The sequence below is a fragment of the Bos taurus genome, chromosome 5 (genome assembly GCF_002263795.3).
Source record: "Bos taurus isolate L1 Dominette 01449 registration number 42190680 breed Hereford chromosome 5, ARS-UCD2.0, whole genome shotgun sequence".
Taxonomy (NCBI): domain Eukaryota; kingdom Metazoa; phylum Chordata; class Mammalia; order Artiodactyla; family Bovidae; genus Bos; species Bos taurus.
In genome coordinates, this window is record NC_037332.1 from 29455534 (window position 1) to 29474291 (window position 18758).

General features: G+C 37.5%; 1 protein-coding gene across 7 annotated transcripts in view; it reads right to left on the reverse strand.

Moving 5' to 3' along the window:
- The window catches only part of LARP4 (La ribonucleoprotein 4), a 75440-nt gene that overhangs the window by 23662 nt on the left and 33020 nt on the right, over window positions 1-18758 (reverse strand). For 6 of the 7 annotated variants that reach the window (XM_059886609.1, XM_024992004.2, XM_059886610.1 and 3 more), the window contains 4 exon segments: window positions 15070-15206; window positions 13487-13590; window positions 6064-6174; window positions 5287-5340 (listed from right to left, as the gene is read on the reverse strand). In XM_059886609.1, the coding sequence (XP_059742592.1) occupies window positions 5287-5340; window positions 6064-6174; window positions 13487-13590; window positions 15070-15206 (406 nt within the window). 7 annotated transcript variants of the gene reach the window in all.

An 18758-nucleotide genomic window follows, 5' to 3' on the forward strand; every position in this document is an offset into this window, starting at 1 on the left:
ATTTTATAAGGCTATTAAGTAGTTGCCAGAGATAATGATTTCTTTGATGGAGACAGGCAAAATCAATTAAAAATCTTCTGGAAAGGATTCACCATTCTAGATGCCATTAAGATTATTCATCGAAAGAAGGCAAAATACCAACATGAACAGGAGTTTAGAATAAGTTAATTCCAACTTTCATGGATAACTGAGCAGTTCAAGACTCAAGTTTACTGGAAGAAGTTAACTGTGGATGTGGCAGAAATAGCAAGAGAACTAGAATTAGAAATAGAGCTGAAGATGGAACTGGATTGCTCCAATTTCATGATAAAACTTGAACAAATAAGGAATTGCTTCTTATGGATGAAGAAAGTGGTTTCTTGAGATGGAATCTACTTCTGATGAAGATGGTGGAAGACTGTTGAAATGATAAGAATGGATTTAAATATTATATAAACTTAGTTGTTAAAGTGGTAGCAAAGCTTGAGAAGACTGACTCCAATTTTTAAAGTTCTAGAGACTTCCCCTGTTGGTCCAGTGGTTAAGAACCCACCCGCCAGTTGCTGGGGACACAAGTTCAGTCTCCGGTCTGGGAAGATTCCACGTGCTGCAGGGCAACTAAGCCCATGTGCAACAACCACTGAGCCTGTGCTCTACAGGCTGCGTGCCACAACTGCTGAAGCCCCCACATGCTAGATTCTGTGTTCTGAACAAGAGAAGCCACTGTAATGAGAAGACCGAGTACTGCAACTAGAGAGTAGCCCCCTGGTGAAAGCCTGAATGCAGCAACTAAGACCCAGTGCAGCCAAAAATAAAAATAATAAAAATTTTAAAAAATAAATAGAAAAGGCTAAATTATAAAAACCCTGGTTAGAAAACATAGGGTTAACATTTCATGATCTTGGATTGGTGATGATTTTTGATGTATGGTACCAAAAGCACATACAACAATAAAATTAATTGAACTTCATAAAAATTAAAAACTTTTGTGCCTCAAAGGACACTTCAAGAGAATCAAAAGGTAAACTACAAAATGGGAAAAAAATACTTGCAGATCATATACCTGACAAAAGGTTAATATTCAGAATATATAAAGATCTGGTACAAATCAACAAAAAAACAAACAACCCAATATAAAACATGGTCAGGGACCTCGCTGGTGGTCTACTGGTTAAGAATCTGCCTCCCAATGCAGGAGATGCAGGTTCCATCCCTGACTGGAAAACTAAGATCCTACATGCTGCCAGGCAACCAAACCTGCACACCATAACTACTGAGCCCTCACACCACAAGCAGAGAGAAGTCCGCGTACTGCAACAAAGATCTCACGTGCACAATAAGACCCAATACAGTCATAAATTTAAAAATATTTTTAAAAAATAAAAAATGGTCAAAGGACCTGAATACACATTTCTTCAAAACTGATATAAAAACGTGAAAAAGTCCATGAAAAGATGCCCAATATCTTGTGTCACTAGGAAAATGAAACCCAAAACCATAATAAGATTCCACTTTTTCCCATTGGTTTTATCAAAAATAAGTGTTGGCAAGGATGTAGAAAAATTTGAATCCTTCTCTATTGCTGGTGGGAATGTAAAAGGATACGGTTTCTTTGGAAAACACTTATGCACTCCTCAATATGTTAAACATATAATTATTATGTTACCCAATAATTCCCAGTACATACGGGAACTCAAACAGATAGTTGTGCAGCACTGTTTACAATAATCCAAAGAGGGAAGCAACCCAAGCATCTTTCAATAGATAATGGATACAAGAAATGTGGTATTTATACAGTGGAATATTATTCATCAAATAAAAAGTAATGAAGTTCTATACCTCTGGCTGATTCATGTTGTTGTATGGCAGAAACCAACACAGTATTGTAAAGCAATTATCCTTCAGTTAAAAATAAATTTTTTGGAAAAAAATCTTAAAAAAAAGAGAAATGGATTATAAAACACGAAAAAAAGTTCTGATATATGCTCCATACAGATGAAGCTTGAAAACATTATCCTAAGTGAAATAAGCCAGACACAAAAGAACAAATGTCACATAATTCCGTTTGTATGTAGCATCTAAAATAGGTGAACTCAGAAAGACAGAGACTAAAAGGGAAGTTACCAGCAGCTGGGAAGAATGGGAAGTTATTGTTTCATGGGTATAGCATTTTTATTTGGGAGGCTGGGATGTTTGGGAACTTTGTTTCAGAGTTTTTGTTCTGAAAAATACCAGTAATGATTGTACAGCAATGTGAATGTACTAAATGCCACTGAGCTGTACACTTAAAAATGGCAAATTGCATGTATGCATATTTTACCAATAATAAAATTTTAAGAAAGCATACATTACAAATTATCTGTAAACAGAGCAACAACTTAATGTTTTTCCATGGATAAATGATTAAATCATGATATACACGAACAATATTCTATGTATAACAGAAACAGTGGTGAATGAAAAGATCCTGAAGATCTACTATGAGAAAACAACAGAAGTGAATACACTGTACATTTCTATTCCCATAAAGATAGACACGAAAAAGATTTCTAAATGCATGCAGAAAAAACTGCTCTGGAGGAATCTGAGAGAGGGAGATTTAATTAATTAATTTACTATGAATCACTTGACCTTCTTAGCACATACAGGTATTACCTTCACAGTTAAAAATTCTGAAACAGTAAATATACAACAGAAATATATATATAGAAATAAACATATATAATATATATATTCTATAATATATAAAATTTATATGAAATCCAAATAAAACTTAATATTCTCAGTCATAAAAACTCAAAACAGGAAGTATTGCCTCTTAATGAAATTATCCACAGCACAGGAGGGCAAGCATTGTCCACTGAATCCCTTTGTCCTCCAAGATCACTGCTTTTGAACCAGAGAACTTCAGAAATGAAAAGCATGCACACTTCAAAGAAACAAACCAAGACCTGAGGGGTAAATGACATGCCCAGATGAAAGGATGTATAGCTGAAAATAGCATCAAGGCCTGGAACATACAATTTCTTGCTCCTGCACGTGTCTTTCTGGGTGCAAGGTCATCTGGTTTTAATGAATGCTATAAAAATTAATTAATGTGAATCTCCACAAGAATACTGCTTTATTGTTGTTCAGTCGCTCAGTCATGTCTGACTCTTTGCAACCCCATGGATTATGTGATGGATAATCAAAAGAACCATAGATGAAAATCAAAATGGCAGAAAAAGAAGAAAACTATAGTGAAAGAAAGGAAGGAACGAAGGGACAAATTTACCACTAAACCTGAGATCTCAGCAAAAGCAATAAGCTATAAGATACAGGAGGTATAAGGAAAAATCAAAATAGTGATTATTGGTAAGATCTATCAAGAAAGTAATCCAAAAGGCCCAACAAACTAATAGATCTAAGGAGTTCAGCAAGGCTGCTACAAATGAAAACATTTTTGGAAAAAATCACTAAGTTACCAAGGAGAGGGAGAAAAGCAGTAAAAATTTCTTTAAGGAAATAAGAAATACAACAGACTTGAATAAAGAAAATATATCATAATAAAGTTACCACAATAATGAATAATTCAGGGTAAAACTGCCAAATGTCCCCAATTTAATCAAATAATTAAATGTAATCCCATTAATTCCAATAAGGTTTTTGTTTGGTTGTTACTATTAGACAAACATTCTAAAATTCATATGGAAAAGAAATACTCAAGATAATTCTAAAAAAGCACAAGGAGGAAGACTTTGTACAAGGAGAAAAGGATATTAGAAATCTATGGTAATTAGAACAACTAGAGATATATAGGACAGATGCAACATTACACACAACTTGTGGAAGGACAGACCACTTAATAAGTGCTAACACAACTGCCTTTCTATAAATGAGGGGAAAATGAAATCAGATCCCTGTCTTGTACTATATATGAAGTTAATTCCAGATGTATCAAAGACCTAAATCTGACATATAAAACTTTCAAGTTGTTAGAAGACCTCGGGAATATCCTAAAAGCCTCAAGCAGGGAAAGGAAATAAGGAGAAGAGTATTACAGGTAGAGGAATTAGAATGATAACTGGCAGATACCTTCATTCGTAATATGAAAAGTAATACCACCATGGAAAGTAATAATACAGTAGTAGTGAGATTTGAATATGTCATGTTCTTAGAACAGTATCTGAGATACAACCTCTTAATAAATGTAAGCTTCTCTCATTCTGGTTCTTTCACTTACTAGTTATGCGGAACTGGGTATGTGACTTTCATGCCTCACTTTCTTTACCAGTAAAAAGGAGAGTAACCACCTTACTGCTGCTAAGTCGCTTCAGTCGTGTCCGACTCTGTGCGACCCCAGAGACAGCAGCCCACTAGGTTCCTCTGCCCTTGGGATTCTCCAGGCAAGAATACTGGAGTGGGTTGCCATTTCCTTCTCCAATGCATGAAAGTGAAAAGTGAAAGCGAAGTCACTCAGTCGTGTCCGACTTTAAGTGACCCCATGGACTGCCGCCTACCAGGCTCCTCCATCCATGGGATTTTCCAGGCAAGAGTACTGGAGTGGGGTGCCATTGCCTTCTAACCATCTTACTAGGTTCTTATAAAAATTAAATGAGTCTATACACACACCATGCTTAGAATAGACACTGATATACAGTTAAGAACTCAGTAAGATTAAGAACAACACACCACATTTACAAACAATAATTACATATTACCCAGGGAATGTGGAGCTTGTCAAAGTAAGTGCATGTTTAGGATTCTATCTTGGACGGTAGGTTTGGTAATAATGTGGAGGATGGGCTTTAAGGAGGGGAAAGCTGAAGGGACAATAGTTAAAAGGCTATTCTAATCTCTCAAGCCTAAACAATGGCAATAATGACTGAAAAGTTTTGAAGTGGATTTTGAAGTGAACAGATTAGACATGAAAACAGTGAGCCAATCAATGACAATTTCCAGGTTCTCAAATAGCTGAGGATTAGCATAGATAAAGTTAACTGAAATGAGGTTGAAAATGGGGAATGTTTCCCACCTTCGTTGCTAAAAACTCATTCCTGCTCCTGACTTTTGAGATCTACAATTATCTTACACGTTGTCAATCAGCATCTAACTAAACTTCATGCTGTCTGAAGTTATACTTTCAAAAGTTATTGCTATTTAGAAAGTATTTTGATGTCCTATCAACTAATTTTATGAAATAGCATTTCATATGAGTCAGAAATTTTTTTAAATTCATTATGTGATTAATAAAATGTCATTCATCTTTGTTAACAGACAACAAAAACTTTCTTGTCTGAAACTGGACTACTTAAAAATGTTTCTTACCATGATTGGCTTGCCCTGAAATGTCTTAACTTCTTCTCTTAAGTATTTAAAAGCCTGTTACAAAGCAGAAAGGAACTTTCATTAGCATTCAAATATTTCATTAAAGCAATCATTATTCTATTGAGAGGTTTAATATTACCAACTATCTCTAAACCATAAAAAATTCCGAAGGTGACCCCATTATGCAGATGATAGGAAATGAAAAAGCAGAAATGTGAGACCTCAGCTACAGTTAACATTTATTATGTAATAACTACTAAGGATCACTACAGATAAAATGCACAAAATTCAGAAAAGACCCAAAATATCACTACATATCAATTTTAAAATAGGTTCAGAGAGCCTTCTAAGATGAAGAATTAAGACAAATCTGAGTGACTTAAAAATGTTATTATATAAATTTTTGTTTCAAAGTAGTTTTACTTATCTTTATATAAAACATGCTAACAAGAGTAATATCATTATGTCAAAATTCCAAGAATCAGAAGTTATATATATTGCGGCCTACTATGTAACAGAAATACTAACTACTGAGTACATGTTAATTTGAAAACTGTGTGCTAATTTTTTATTGATAAGAAACGGTTCTTATGTTGAAACAAAGCTTTAGGAAGATCATCAAAAAGAAAACCAATTAAAAAGCAAAACCAAAAAGGTGAACAAAGTTCTCCAAAGTCTTGATAAACATTACTGTAAGCACACATTTTTCTCAATTAAAATACACACTATCTCTTTTTTCACCAGCAGTTCAAATCAAAAGAAAAGCTTTCTTCTCACCTGTTGTGCATCTGTGTCTGACTGGAAAGTGATATACCAGTTGCTATTGTGCGCAAACTCACAGCTTATCACCTTGGGGCAGTTTTCATTTTTAAACAAAGCTTTTACTTCCTAAAAATGAAAAACTTCAGTTAACCCTAAAAATATATTAATAATAGGCAGTTTTTCCTCTTCATGTCTTTGGGTCCTTTCTATTTCTTTACTTAGTAACTGTTTATATCTTCTGCCCATTTTTCTGTTGAATAGAATTATGCTCTAAAAGAAGAATATGCATAGTCATAGTGTAAACTGTGTGCGTGATTTAGGGAAGGAAACTTATTTTATAATCAGCAAAACTGAAAAATTATTTCCGTCCTACTGCTGCTAAGTCACTTCAGTCATGTCCGACTCTGTGTGACCCCAGAGACGGCAGCCCACCAGGCTCCCCGGTCCCTGGGATTCTCAAGGCAAGAACACTGGAGAGGGTTGCCATTTCCTTCTCCAATGCATGAAAATGAAAAGTCAAAGTGAAGTCGCTCAGTCGTGTCCGACTCTTAGCGACCCCATGGACTGCAGCCTACCAGGCCCCTCTGTCCATGGGATTTTCCAGGCAAGAGGACTGGAGTGGGTTGCCATTGCCTTCTCCAATTTCTGTCCTAATGGCAAGCTAAATCTTCCTTAAAGAAAAATCTCTGAAGTCCTATCATTATCTAAAAAAATGGGAGGGGGGAGGGAGGGGTGGGGAAAGGAGAAGGTCGTAGATTAGCATTTTCTAGGTGCTAACTATTTTCATGCATTTCTCCAGGCAAGTTTGGCCTTGGAGCCCAAAATGAAGCAGGGCAAGGCAAAAAAAGAGTTTTGTCAAGAGAACTTGCTGGTCATAACAAACACCTTTTCCCAACAACCTAAGAGACGACTACACATGAACATTACCAAATGGTCAGTACTGAAATCAGACTGATTATATTCTTTGCAGCCAAAGATGGAGCAAATGTCTACAGTCAGCAAAAACAAGACCTGGACCTGACTGTGACTCAGATCATCAACTCCCTGTTGCAAAAATCAGGCTCAAATTTTAAAAAGTACAGAAAACCACTAGGCCATTTATGTCAGGTAGGACATAAATCAGATACTTTATGATTATACAGTGGAAGTGACAAATGGATTCAAGGGATTAGATCTGGGAGACAAGAATGCCTGAAGACCTATGGACAAGAGGTTTGTAACACTGTACAGGAAGCAGTAACCAAAACCATCCCCAAGAAAAAGAAATGCAAGAAAGCAAAATGGCTGTCTGAGGAGGCTTTACACATAGCTGAGGGAAATTCAGTTTGGTTCAGTTGCTCAGTCGTATCCGACTCTTTACAACACCATGGACTACAGCGTGCCAGGCCTCCCTGTCCATTACCAACTCCTGGAGTTTACTCAAACTCATGTCCATTGAGTCAGTGACGCCATCCAACCATCTCATCCTCTGTTGTACCCTTCTCCTCCCACCCTCAATCCTTCCCAGCATCAGGGTCTTTTCAAATGAGTCAGTTCTTCCCATCAGGTGGCCAAAGTATTAGACTTTCAGCTTCAGCGTCAGTCCTTCCAATGAATATTCAGGACTGATTTCCTTTAGGATGGACTGGTTGGATTTCCTTGCTGTCCAAGGGACTCTCAAGAGTCTTCTCCAACACTACAGTTCAAAACCATCAATTCTTTGGTGCTCAGCTTTGTTTCTAGTTCCAACTCTCACATCCATACATGACTACTGGAAAAACCATAGCTTTGACTAGACAGGCCTTTGTTGGCAAAGTAACGTCTCTGCTTTTGAATATGCTGTCTAGGTTGGTCATAACTTTTCTTCCGAGGAGTAAGCGTCTTTTAATTTCATGGCTGCAGTCACCATCTGCAGTGATTTTGGAGCCCAAGAATAGAAGCAAAAATCAAGAGAGAAAGGGAAACCCACCCAACTGAACACAGAGTTTCAGAGAATAGAAAGCAGAGATAAGAAGGCCTTCTTAAGTTAACAGTGCAAAGAAGTAGAGGAAAACAATAGAATGGGAAAGACTAGAGATCTCTTCAAGGAAACTGTAGATATAAAAGAACATTTCATGAAAGGACGGGCACGATAAAGGACAGAAATGGTAAGGATCTAACAGAAGTAAGAGAGATTAAAAAGAGGTGACAAGAATACACAGAACTATACAACAAAGGTCTTAATGAAGATAATAACCACAACGGTCTGGTCACTCACCTAGAGTCTGATATCCTGGGATATGAAGTCAAGTTGGCCTTAGGAAGCATTACTACAAATAAGGCTAGTGAAGGTGCTGGAATTCAAGCTGAGCTATTTCAAATCCTAAAAGATGCTGCTGCTAAAGTGCTGCACTCAATAAGTCAACAAAGTTGGAAAACTCAGCACTGGCCACAGGACTGGAAAAGGACAGTTTTCATTCCAATCTCAAAGAAGGTCAGTGTCAAAGTATGTACAAACTACCATACAATTGTGCTCATTTTGTGTGCTAGTAAGGTTATACTCAAAATCCTTTAAGCTAGGCTTCAGCGTATATGAACTGAGAACTTCTAGATGTACAAGTTGGATTTAGAAAAGGAAGAGGAACCCCGTGGAACTGACAACATACACTGGATCATAGAGAAAGCAAGGGAATTCCAGAAAAACATCTACTTTTGCTTCATTGACTACGCTAAAGCCTTTGAATGGAAGATTGCCAGGAGAATTATAAACAACCTCAGATATGCAGATGATACCACTCTACTGGAAGAAAGTAAAGAGGAACTAAAGATCCTGTTGATGAAGGTGAAAGAGGAGACTGAAAAAGCTGGCTTAAAATTCAACATTCAAAAAACTAAGATAATGGCATCCAGTCCCATCACTTCATGGCAAACAGATGGAGAAAAAGTGGAAGCGGTGACAGATTTTATTAGACTGCCACCCATTGATTTCTACCTTCAAAACTCTATCAATACTCTTCAGATATTTCCAGTTCCTTTAAATAGTATAATGAATTTAGTTAAATCTTAATATAATCTATTATTTTTATCCTTTTATTATTCTTTAGAAAGAATAATATTCATAGATTTACTTTCCCAAGTATAAGAAGTCTGGATATAAACGAATCAAAATTTATTCTACCTGATAGCAGTCTTTCAGGTCACCATCCAAATCGCCTCAATTTAATTTGAATTTTAGAGACTATTGCCAAGATCAACCCTCTCTGGCTATTTTAGTCATCTGTACTTCCTTTACTTTTTTTTTTTTAATGAATAGTGTGTTGCTTTCTTTCTTTTATCGGCTGTTTTTCATCTGTATAAGCACTCTATGTGTGCAGAATATGAGTTATAGTAACTACAGAAATAATAACAATGGCTAATGTACCAAGTATTGCTCAAAGCTCTTTATATAATAACTCAATTCTCACAATTTCATTCGTTACTACTATCCCACTTGGAACTCTGAACGCAGAGTTTCAAAGAATAGCAAAGAGAGATAAGAAAGCCTTCCTAAGTGAACAATGAAAAGAAGTAGAGGAAAACAATAGAATGGGGAAGACTAGAGATCTCTTTAAGAAAATCAGAGATACCAAGGGAACATTTCCTGCAAAGATGGGCACAATAAAGGACAGAAATGGTATGGACTTAATAAAAGCAGAAGATATTAAGAGGTGGCCAGAATATACAGAACTATACAAAACAGATCTTAATGACCTGGATAACCCTGATGATGTGATCACTTACCTACAGCCAGACATCCTGGAGTGTGAAGTTTGAGCCTTAGGAAGCATCACTATGAACAAAGCTAGTGGAGGTGATGGAATTCCAGCTGAACTATTTCAAATCCTAAAAGATGCTGCCAAAGTGCTGCACTCAATATCCCAGCAAATTTGAAAACTCAGCAATGACCACATGATTGCAAAAGGTCACTTTTCATTCCAATCCCAAAGAACAGCAATGCCAAAGAATGTTCAAACCACTGCATAACTGCACCCTAATTTTACATGCTAGAAAGGTAATGCTCAAAATCCTTCAAGCTAGGCTTCAACAGTATGTGAACTGAGAAACTTCCGGATGTACAAGTTGGATTTAAAAAAGGCAGAGAAACCAGAGATCAAATTGCCAACATTAGGGGGATCACAGGAAAAGCAAGAGAATTCAAGAAAAACATCTACTTCTGCTTTAATGACTACACTGAAGCCTTTGACTGTGTGGATCACAACAAACTGCAAAATTCTTAAAGAGGTGGGAATTCCAGACTACCTTACCTGCCTTCTGAGAAATCTGTCTGCAGAACAAGAAGCAACAGTTAGAACTGGATATGGAACAATGGATTGGTTCCAAACTGGAAAAGGAGTACATCAAGGCTATATAACGTCACCCTGATTATTTAACTTACATGCAGAGTACATTATGCAAAACGTCTGGCTGGATGAAGCACAAGCTGGAATCAAGATTGCCAGGAGAAATATCAATAACTTCAGATATGCAGATGGCATCACCCTTATGGAAGAAAGTGAAGAGGAACTAAAGAGCCTCCTGGTGAAGGTGAAAGATGAGAGTGCAAAAGCTGGCTTAAAATTCAACATTCAAAAGATGAAGATCAAAGCATCCAGTTCCATCACTTCATGGCAAATAGATGGGGAACAATGCAAACAGTGACAGACTTTATTTTCGTGGGCTCCAAAATTACTGTGGATGGTGACTGCAGCCATGAAATTAAAAGGTGTTTGCTCCTTGGAAGAAAAACTGTGACAAACCTGCTGCTGCTGCTAAGTCGCTTCAGTCGTGTCCGACTCTGTGCGACCCCATAGACGGCAGCCCACCAGGCTCCCCCGTCCCTGGGATTCTCCAGGCAAGAACACTGGAGTGGGTTGCCATTTCCTTCTCCAATGCAGGAAAGTGAAAAGTGAAAGTGAAGACGCTCAGTCGTATCCGACTCTTAGCGACCCCATGGACCGCAGCCTACCAGGCTCCTCTGTCCATGGGATTTTCCAGGCAAGAGGACTGGAGTGGGGTGCCAGTGCCTTCTCCAGTGACAAACCTAGACAACGTATTAAAAACCAGAGACATTACTTTGCCAACAAAGGTCCATACAGTCAAAGCTATTGTTTTCCAGTAGTCATGTACAGATATGAGAATTGGACCATAAAGAAAGCTGAGCACCGAAGAATTGATGCTTTTGAACTGTGGTGCTGGAGAAGACTCTTGAGAGTCCCTTGGAATGCAAGATCAAACCAGTCAATCCTAAGGGAAATCAGTCCTGAATATTCATTGGCAGGACTGATGCTGAAGCTGAAGATTCAATACTCTGGCCAGCTGATGCAAAGAGCCGACTCATTGGAAAAGATTCTGATGCTGGGAATGACTGATAGCAGGAGGAAAAGGGGACGACAGAGGACAAGATGGTTGGATGGCATCACAAACTCAAAGGACATGAATCTGAAGAAGCTCTGGGAGATGGTGAAGGACAGGGAAGCCTGGCATGCTGCTTGCTGTCCATGGGGTAGCAAAGAGTCAGCCACGACTGAGCGACTGAACAACAACAAATTATCCCATTTGGGCTTCTCAGGTAGCACTAGTGGTAAAGAATGTGCCTGCCAATGCAGGAAACAGAAGATTCCCTAGAGAAGGGAATGGCTACCCACTCCATTATTTTTCCTGTAGAATCCCATGGACAGAGGAGCCTGGCAGGCTACCATCCATAGAGTGGCAAAGAGTTGGACAGGACCAAACTGACACAGTGGCTGCTGCTGCTGCTGCTGCTAAGTCGCTTCAGTCGTGTCCAACTCTGTGCAACCCCATAGACGGCAGCCCACCAGGCTCCCCCGTCCCTGGGATTCTCCAGGCAAGAACACTGGAGTGGGTTGCCATTTCCTTCTCCAATGTAGGAAAGTGAAAAGTGAAAGTGAAGTCGCTCAGTCGTGTCTGACTCTTAGCGACCCCATGGACTGCAGCCTACCAGGCTCCTCCGTGCCATGGATTTTCCAGGCAAGAGTACTGCAGTGGGGAGTGACACAGCACCCATGCATTATTCCATTTAACAGATGAGAAAACTATGGCAATCACAAAAAGAGATTAAGTAACTTACCCCAGGTCACAGAGCTAGTAAATAAAAATGCTGGAATTCAAATCTGGGCAGTTTCTGGCTCATACCCTTGAAATTTTTTCTTAATATTACAAATATTCTTCCTTTCTGCAATTTTCCATTCAATTTGTTACTTCTGACATATAATTAATAATTTAAAATCCAAGATCTATCTAGTGACAGTTTCTTTTCTAATTTCTCTCACTGCTTCTAAGTTTAGGAAATCATCCTTTTGGAAATTTAATACTGAATGACTCCAGGCAAAAAGATTAACTACTTATGTGTCAAATAGGTGACAAGGGTCTAAAAATTCTTTTTAAAATGGTTAATCAATTACCATATCAGTTACTGATTAACCCTCCTCATCTCTATCCTTAACATGACAACTCAATGTGAGGCTCCATGGCTTAAACAACATGGGTTTTGGAAACAGAAGATTAAGTTTGAATCCAGACTCTGTAACTTAAAACAGTCCATGTGTTATCTAACCATTCCAAGGCTCAGTTTATTTGTAAATCAAAACAAAAAACCTTAGGCTTTAAATAACTGTAGTACGTAAGAGTTGGTAAAATCTGATTATTAAATAAATGTTATTATACTATGTTGTTACATCAAAGGATCTATTTCTGGATTTTTCAAAAACAGAACACCTATTGAATGCTTTTAAAATTTTATTTCAATTTTTATTTAAATTCATTTCATTTCATTGAGCTACATGGTTTGCAGGACCTCAGTTCCCCAACCAGAGATTGAACCCAGCTCACGGCAATGAAAACCCTGAATACTAACCACGAGGCCACCAGGTAACTCCCCATTTCTGGATTTATTGTCTCATTAAAATATTATTTTACCGTTCTACCTGTACCATACTATCTTTATGATTGCAGCTTTATTATTTTGCTGCTGCTGCTGCTAAGTCGCTTCAGTCGTGTCCGACCCTGTGCGATCCCATAGACGGCAGCCCACCAGGCTCCCCCGTCCCTGGGATTCTCCAGGTAAGAACACTGGAATGCTAACCAGTCCTAAATCATTAATCCTTACTCAAATTTTTAAGTCCTAAGTTAATCCTTTCAGTTTAATCATCAAGCTCCAAAACAGCCTATTTAAATTGGCATTCAATTAAATTAATAGAGAATCAGTATCACTACAATTGTCAAATTTAGCCTTCTAAGAACACAGAATTGGATCATTTTCCTCCCTGTGTGCCATTCTTTCAGTATTTCAGAATTTACAAAGCACATCAATGTTTACCCTATTCAAAGTAATTGACATGACAACAGTGACAAACCTTGCTTGTTTACCTCCTCCAATTTAAACAGTAAAGAATATTTAGCTTAAACAATGCTAATGATTTACCTCTATTGGTGTTGTTTCAGGAATCTCTCTAAGAATCACAATACAACGCTTATGACTTGGTCTCACTTTCTCACCCTTCTCATCAACTTGCACCATGGGAGAAGCTGAAATTTTAAAAAAATTTCATTCAGAAGTGAAAAATAGTGATACTATAATTCTATTAAAAAACTATTCATTTCAACTTCCAACTAAATCAATCAGCAGAGGCTAATATTTTTTAAAAATTAAGTGGTAGATTCAAAGATTACAGTCACAATAAAATACCTTGAGATTGATATGCAAAGAACACCATCCAATGTTAATCACTGAATGAATATTCAGAATACTTGCTCTGTCACTTGGCACAGAGTTGGAGTTGAAAAGAAGCCTTCAGAGTACTCGGTAATTATTTCTCATAAAGTATTTCCCTATATACAATTACTGAATTTAAGTAAAATCAACGTACCTACACTAGCCAAACACTACTCTGGTAAGTGTAACAAGCTGTGACATGTGAAGAAATTCTTCTTCAAGTCTGAGAAGCACTTGAAACCAAGAATTATATAGAAATCATTACAAACTTTCTGTGATTTTAACATATTTACTCTTACTTACTACTACAGAGACCCAGAAGCCACCTTTTAGATGCTGCTTTTGAGTAATACTGAATAAAGGTAGTACCACAAGGCAAAACTTTTATTTCTAATACCTCCTAATATTCCACATCTCCCTGCACAGGCAAGTAGAGAGAATAAAAGCAGTTAAGGAAGAAGGCTTGTTTATAAATCCTAGGTTTCAGCCCTTGGTGGTACGAAATTCTGTCTCTTGGCCAATTCTTTAAATGTTGACAAGACTGGGTCATTTTAAGAAAGTATCTTTCCAATCGATCAGAGATTTAATAAATATCTTTATTCCTCTGAGAATGGAAATACCTACTCCTATGTAAAACTATTATTGGACTTTTTGTACTTAACTTTTAAACATCTCAAACAAATTTCATATAAAAGTGAAGATCTGTCTTTACTCAAGTAGTTAACAAAACCCATACGAGAGAGGTTACCAAGAAATGCTGATGTAAGACACAATTATCACCAAAAATTCTTAAACCTCAATCTAAAAATATAAACTCTTTACCAAACTTTAGAGCAGCGTTTGTTAAACTGGAGGTCGCAACTAACAGGTTGTAAAAACAAATCCAGAATAAAAGAAATGAACTCATTTCAAGCATTCAGTACTAATCTACATAATTAACATTTCAGTTCTGTATATGTAGTGTGTATATCAGGTTATGCCATGAAGTTTACTTCTTACTGTTGTTCAAGAAACACATTGCTTTAGAGGGTGGGATAACAATACATAAAGCATTTTAACAGCCAAAAAAACTGAGGTTTAATTACCTATAATTAAATGAGTAAATGGGTATCAAGATGAACAACCAAGGTACAGAACTGATATAGGTATGTATCAGTCAATAAAAACAGAAAAATTATTAGCACAGTATATCAAAAAACATGGAGTTAAAAACAATTTCCTATACGATCAGAAATCAAAGGAATATTTAATTTTTTATTTTAAAAGTAAAGTAAAAGGTATGATTTACATACATCTCAAAACTTCAAGAATTAGATCAGGGTCTGTGGTCAGTTTTTTAATTTCTTCCATGTTAGCAACTGTCCAAATTGGGACGAACTGATCACTGTCCATTTGAGATATCAGGTAAAGATCCTTTGACAAATTTTCTCTGAAAGGAATAAGAGAAGTACAGTCCTATAAAGCAAACAAACTTTAAAAAGCACCTAAAGAAAAGAGACGCCTTATTTACTTTTATCACTAAATCTAGGAAAACAAAATTATGCCATCAGAAATAACAAGGTAAACTATGAAAATACATAATATGCAACAAATACATTTTAACAACTTCTGGCAAGTTTCTGGATCCCTAAATATACTGGGTCCAACAGTTTTGAACAAGGGAGTTTATCAAATTATAATGATATGCAAAAAGGCTTAAAGTGTATCACAAAACATTACATACAGTTTTGTTCCATCATCATACTTTATCACTGATGTCAGAACATGTATATGGAGAATATAGTGTAAGCCATGAGTTGGATCATGAGGGATTTTAAATTTTTTAATGTTTTTCATTTTCAATAGGCACATTTGACTTTTAAATTTAAATAATAAAGCTAAAATAACAAATTTAAATCATTTTAAATTAAGACAAAAGATTCTGTCTCGAACATTTTTTAAAAAGGAAAACACACACTATCTTACACATAAAATCCTGTTTAACAACAAACTGAAGGAGAATCAAATTGCCTTATAATTTACATCAAAACTTTGGAACAGTATGGTTATAGCTAGAAATCTTTGCTTAAAAATTGTCTCCATAACCACCCTATTTAAAACTAAAACCACCCAAGCACTCCTGTTTCAACTCCTCCCTTGCTTACTCAGCTCTACTTTTACCCATTCCACATTGCAGGTGAATTCTTTACCATCAGGGCCACCAGGGAAGCCCAAGAATACTGCAGTGAGTAGCCTATCCCTTCTCCAGGGGATCTTCCTGACCCAGGAATCGAACTGGGGTCTCCTGCACTGCAGGCAGATTCTTTACCAGCTGAGCTAGCAAGGAAGCCTACTCTTTACAACTGTTTGGACTGCAGCCCACCAGGCTCCTCTGTCCAAGGGGATTCTCCAGGCAAGAATACTAGAGTGGGTTGGCAAGCCTTCCTCCAGGGGATCTTCCCAACCCAGGGATCGAATCTGCTTCTATTATGTCTCCCACATTGGCATTCGGGTTCTTTCACCACTAATGACACCTGGGAAGACTTAGTGCCTGGCAAAGAGTAGGGTCAAAGCCTTTACATTCAAATTATACTAAAATTGGACTTCCCTGGTGGTACAGTGGATAAGAATCTGCTTGCTAATGCAGGGGACATGGGTTCGATCCCTGGTCTGCAAAGATCCCACATGCTGTGGAAGCCCACGGAACCACAACTACTGAGCCCGAGTGCTGTCACTACTGAAGCATGTGCTCCAGAGCCTGTGCTTCGCAACAAGAAGGCACCACAATAGGAAAGCCACGCACTGCAACAAAAAGTAGCCCCCACCTGCCACAACTAGGGAAAGTCCATGTGCAGCAACAAAGACACACACAAACCAACATAATCAAATAAACATTAAAATTTTATTAATAAATATTAAATCATTTAAATTTATTATTTAATAAAATTAATATATTAAAAATTATACTAAAATAGACTATTAATTACTTTAAGGTTATAACTGTCAACAAACAGCGGTTATTTGTCTTGGGGGGGAAAAGAATACAGAGGATAACAGTGACAAATTCACTTCAGCACAAAAGAAAGGACATTAGAACATACTGTTTTATTCCTTAAGAACCTGAAAACAAGACTACTATAAACATGAGTACAACTAAAAGACTGCATTCTAAATCGACTGAGACTTTCAGCAGGTCTATTCTTATAAAACAGAATGGCACACCCTTAAAGAAACCGTACCTTGTCAGAAGTTATGTCAAATAATAGATATATAACATCTAGGATTACGACTAATACCTAATATTGTTCAGTCGCTCAGTTGTGTCTGACTCTGTGACTCCACGAACTGCAGCACTCCAGTCTTCCCTGTCCTTCACTATCTCCCAGAATTTCCTCAAACTCATGTCCTCTGAGTCAGTGATGCCATCCAACCATCTCATCCTCTGTCGTCCCCTTCTCCTCTTGCCCTCAATCTTTCCCAGCATCAGCGTCTTTTCCAATCAATCGGCTCTTCCGATCAGGTGGCCAAAGTATTGGAGCTTCAGCACCAGTCCTTCCAATGAAATGTTCAGTGTTGATTGCCTTTAGGAAAGACTGGTTTGATCTCCTTGCTATCCAAGGGATTCTCAAGAGTCTTCTTCAGCACCAGTTCAAAAGCATCAATTCTTCGCTGCTCAGCCTTCTTTATGGTCCAACTCTCACATACATACACAACTACTGGAAAAACCATAGCTTTTTCAGACCACTCTCAGCAAAATGATGTCTCTGCTTTTTAATACACTATCTGGATTTGTTACAGCTCTTCTTCCAAGGAGCAAGCGTCTTCTAATTTCATGAATGTAGTCACCATCTGCATTGATTTTGGAGCCCAAGAAAATGAAATATGACAGTTTTCACTTTCCCCCCCATCTATTTGCCATGAAGAGATAAGACCTAATACCTAATATGTTCATGACTAAATCTAGTATGTCTCAGTGGCAAGTTTGCTGAGCTATAAATCTTAAATGCCCAGCCAGTTTGAACTGTTTCATAGTTCTGAGTAGCATGTGGCAGATCATGATAAGCTACAGCTCATGTTGCAACAACTAAAAAAGCTTGGGTAGATTACCAAAAAGTCATGTTTTTGGTGATAAGGAGAGCTGTGGAAGCTACAGGGACAAAATGAAATTCCAAGAAGATGATGTTTCTTTTCCGAGGGTATGTGCAGATCCTGGACCAGAAGGAAACTAGCAGGGCTCTATCTCAGGCATTTGCACAGGGTTAGGGTTAGGAGCCTCCAACACACAGCTAATTTTCCTCCATATGACATTTATTGAGTTCTAAGGAGGAAATGGGAGGCTGGGAGCCAGGCTGAAAAAGCAGAGTAGAATCTTTATGGTCCTGTGGCAGTCCCAGTGGAAGAAGGAACCTTGCATCAAACCTAAGATAGGTCTTCTTGATAAGACATCTGCCAGATTTTGAAGCTGTACAAAATAAGAGGCTAAAGAGCTCATCTCAAACCTCTGAACAATGGAACTAAATCTCCCTTGGTGTTTCAGGACTCTTATCAGTCCTGAAACAGAAAACTGCGTTTCCAAATCAAAAGCCTAAGAGGGTCATGACAAAATAACAGAGATAAATCAGAGGTAGATCGAGTTGATTTAAAATGGCTGTTCAGCCCTGACTCAGCTCAATTCCTGACTAGATTAAAGAAATCAATCTGCTACTGCCAACCAGAAGAAAGCTCAAACCTTGTCTAGAGAGAAAAATTATGGCACTTGCAGCTTCTAGTTTCTTTTTATATGGTGTGGCCAGCATATGTAGTGTCCAAATTATAATCAAAATGCGTAAGACATGCAAAAAGTAAGAAGTTATGAATAGAGAATTAAGAGGAAAAAAAACTCAAGAAATATAGGCAAACAAACAAATGATCCAGTTAGTAGGCAAAGATTTTAAAATAACTACGGTAAGTATGTTACACAAAATGAATTGCATCACAGGCGCAAATGACTAGAGAAAAGCCA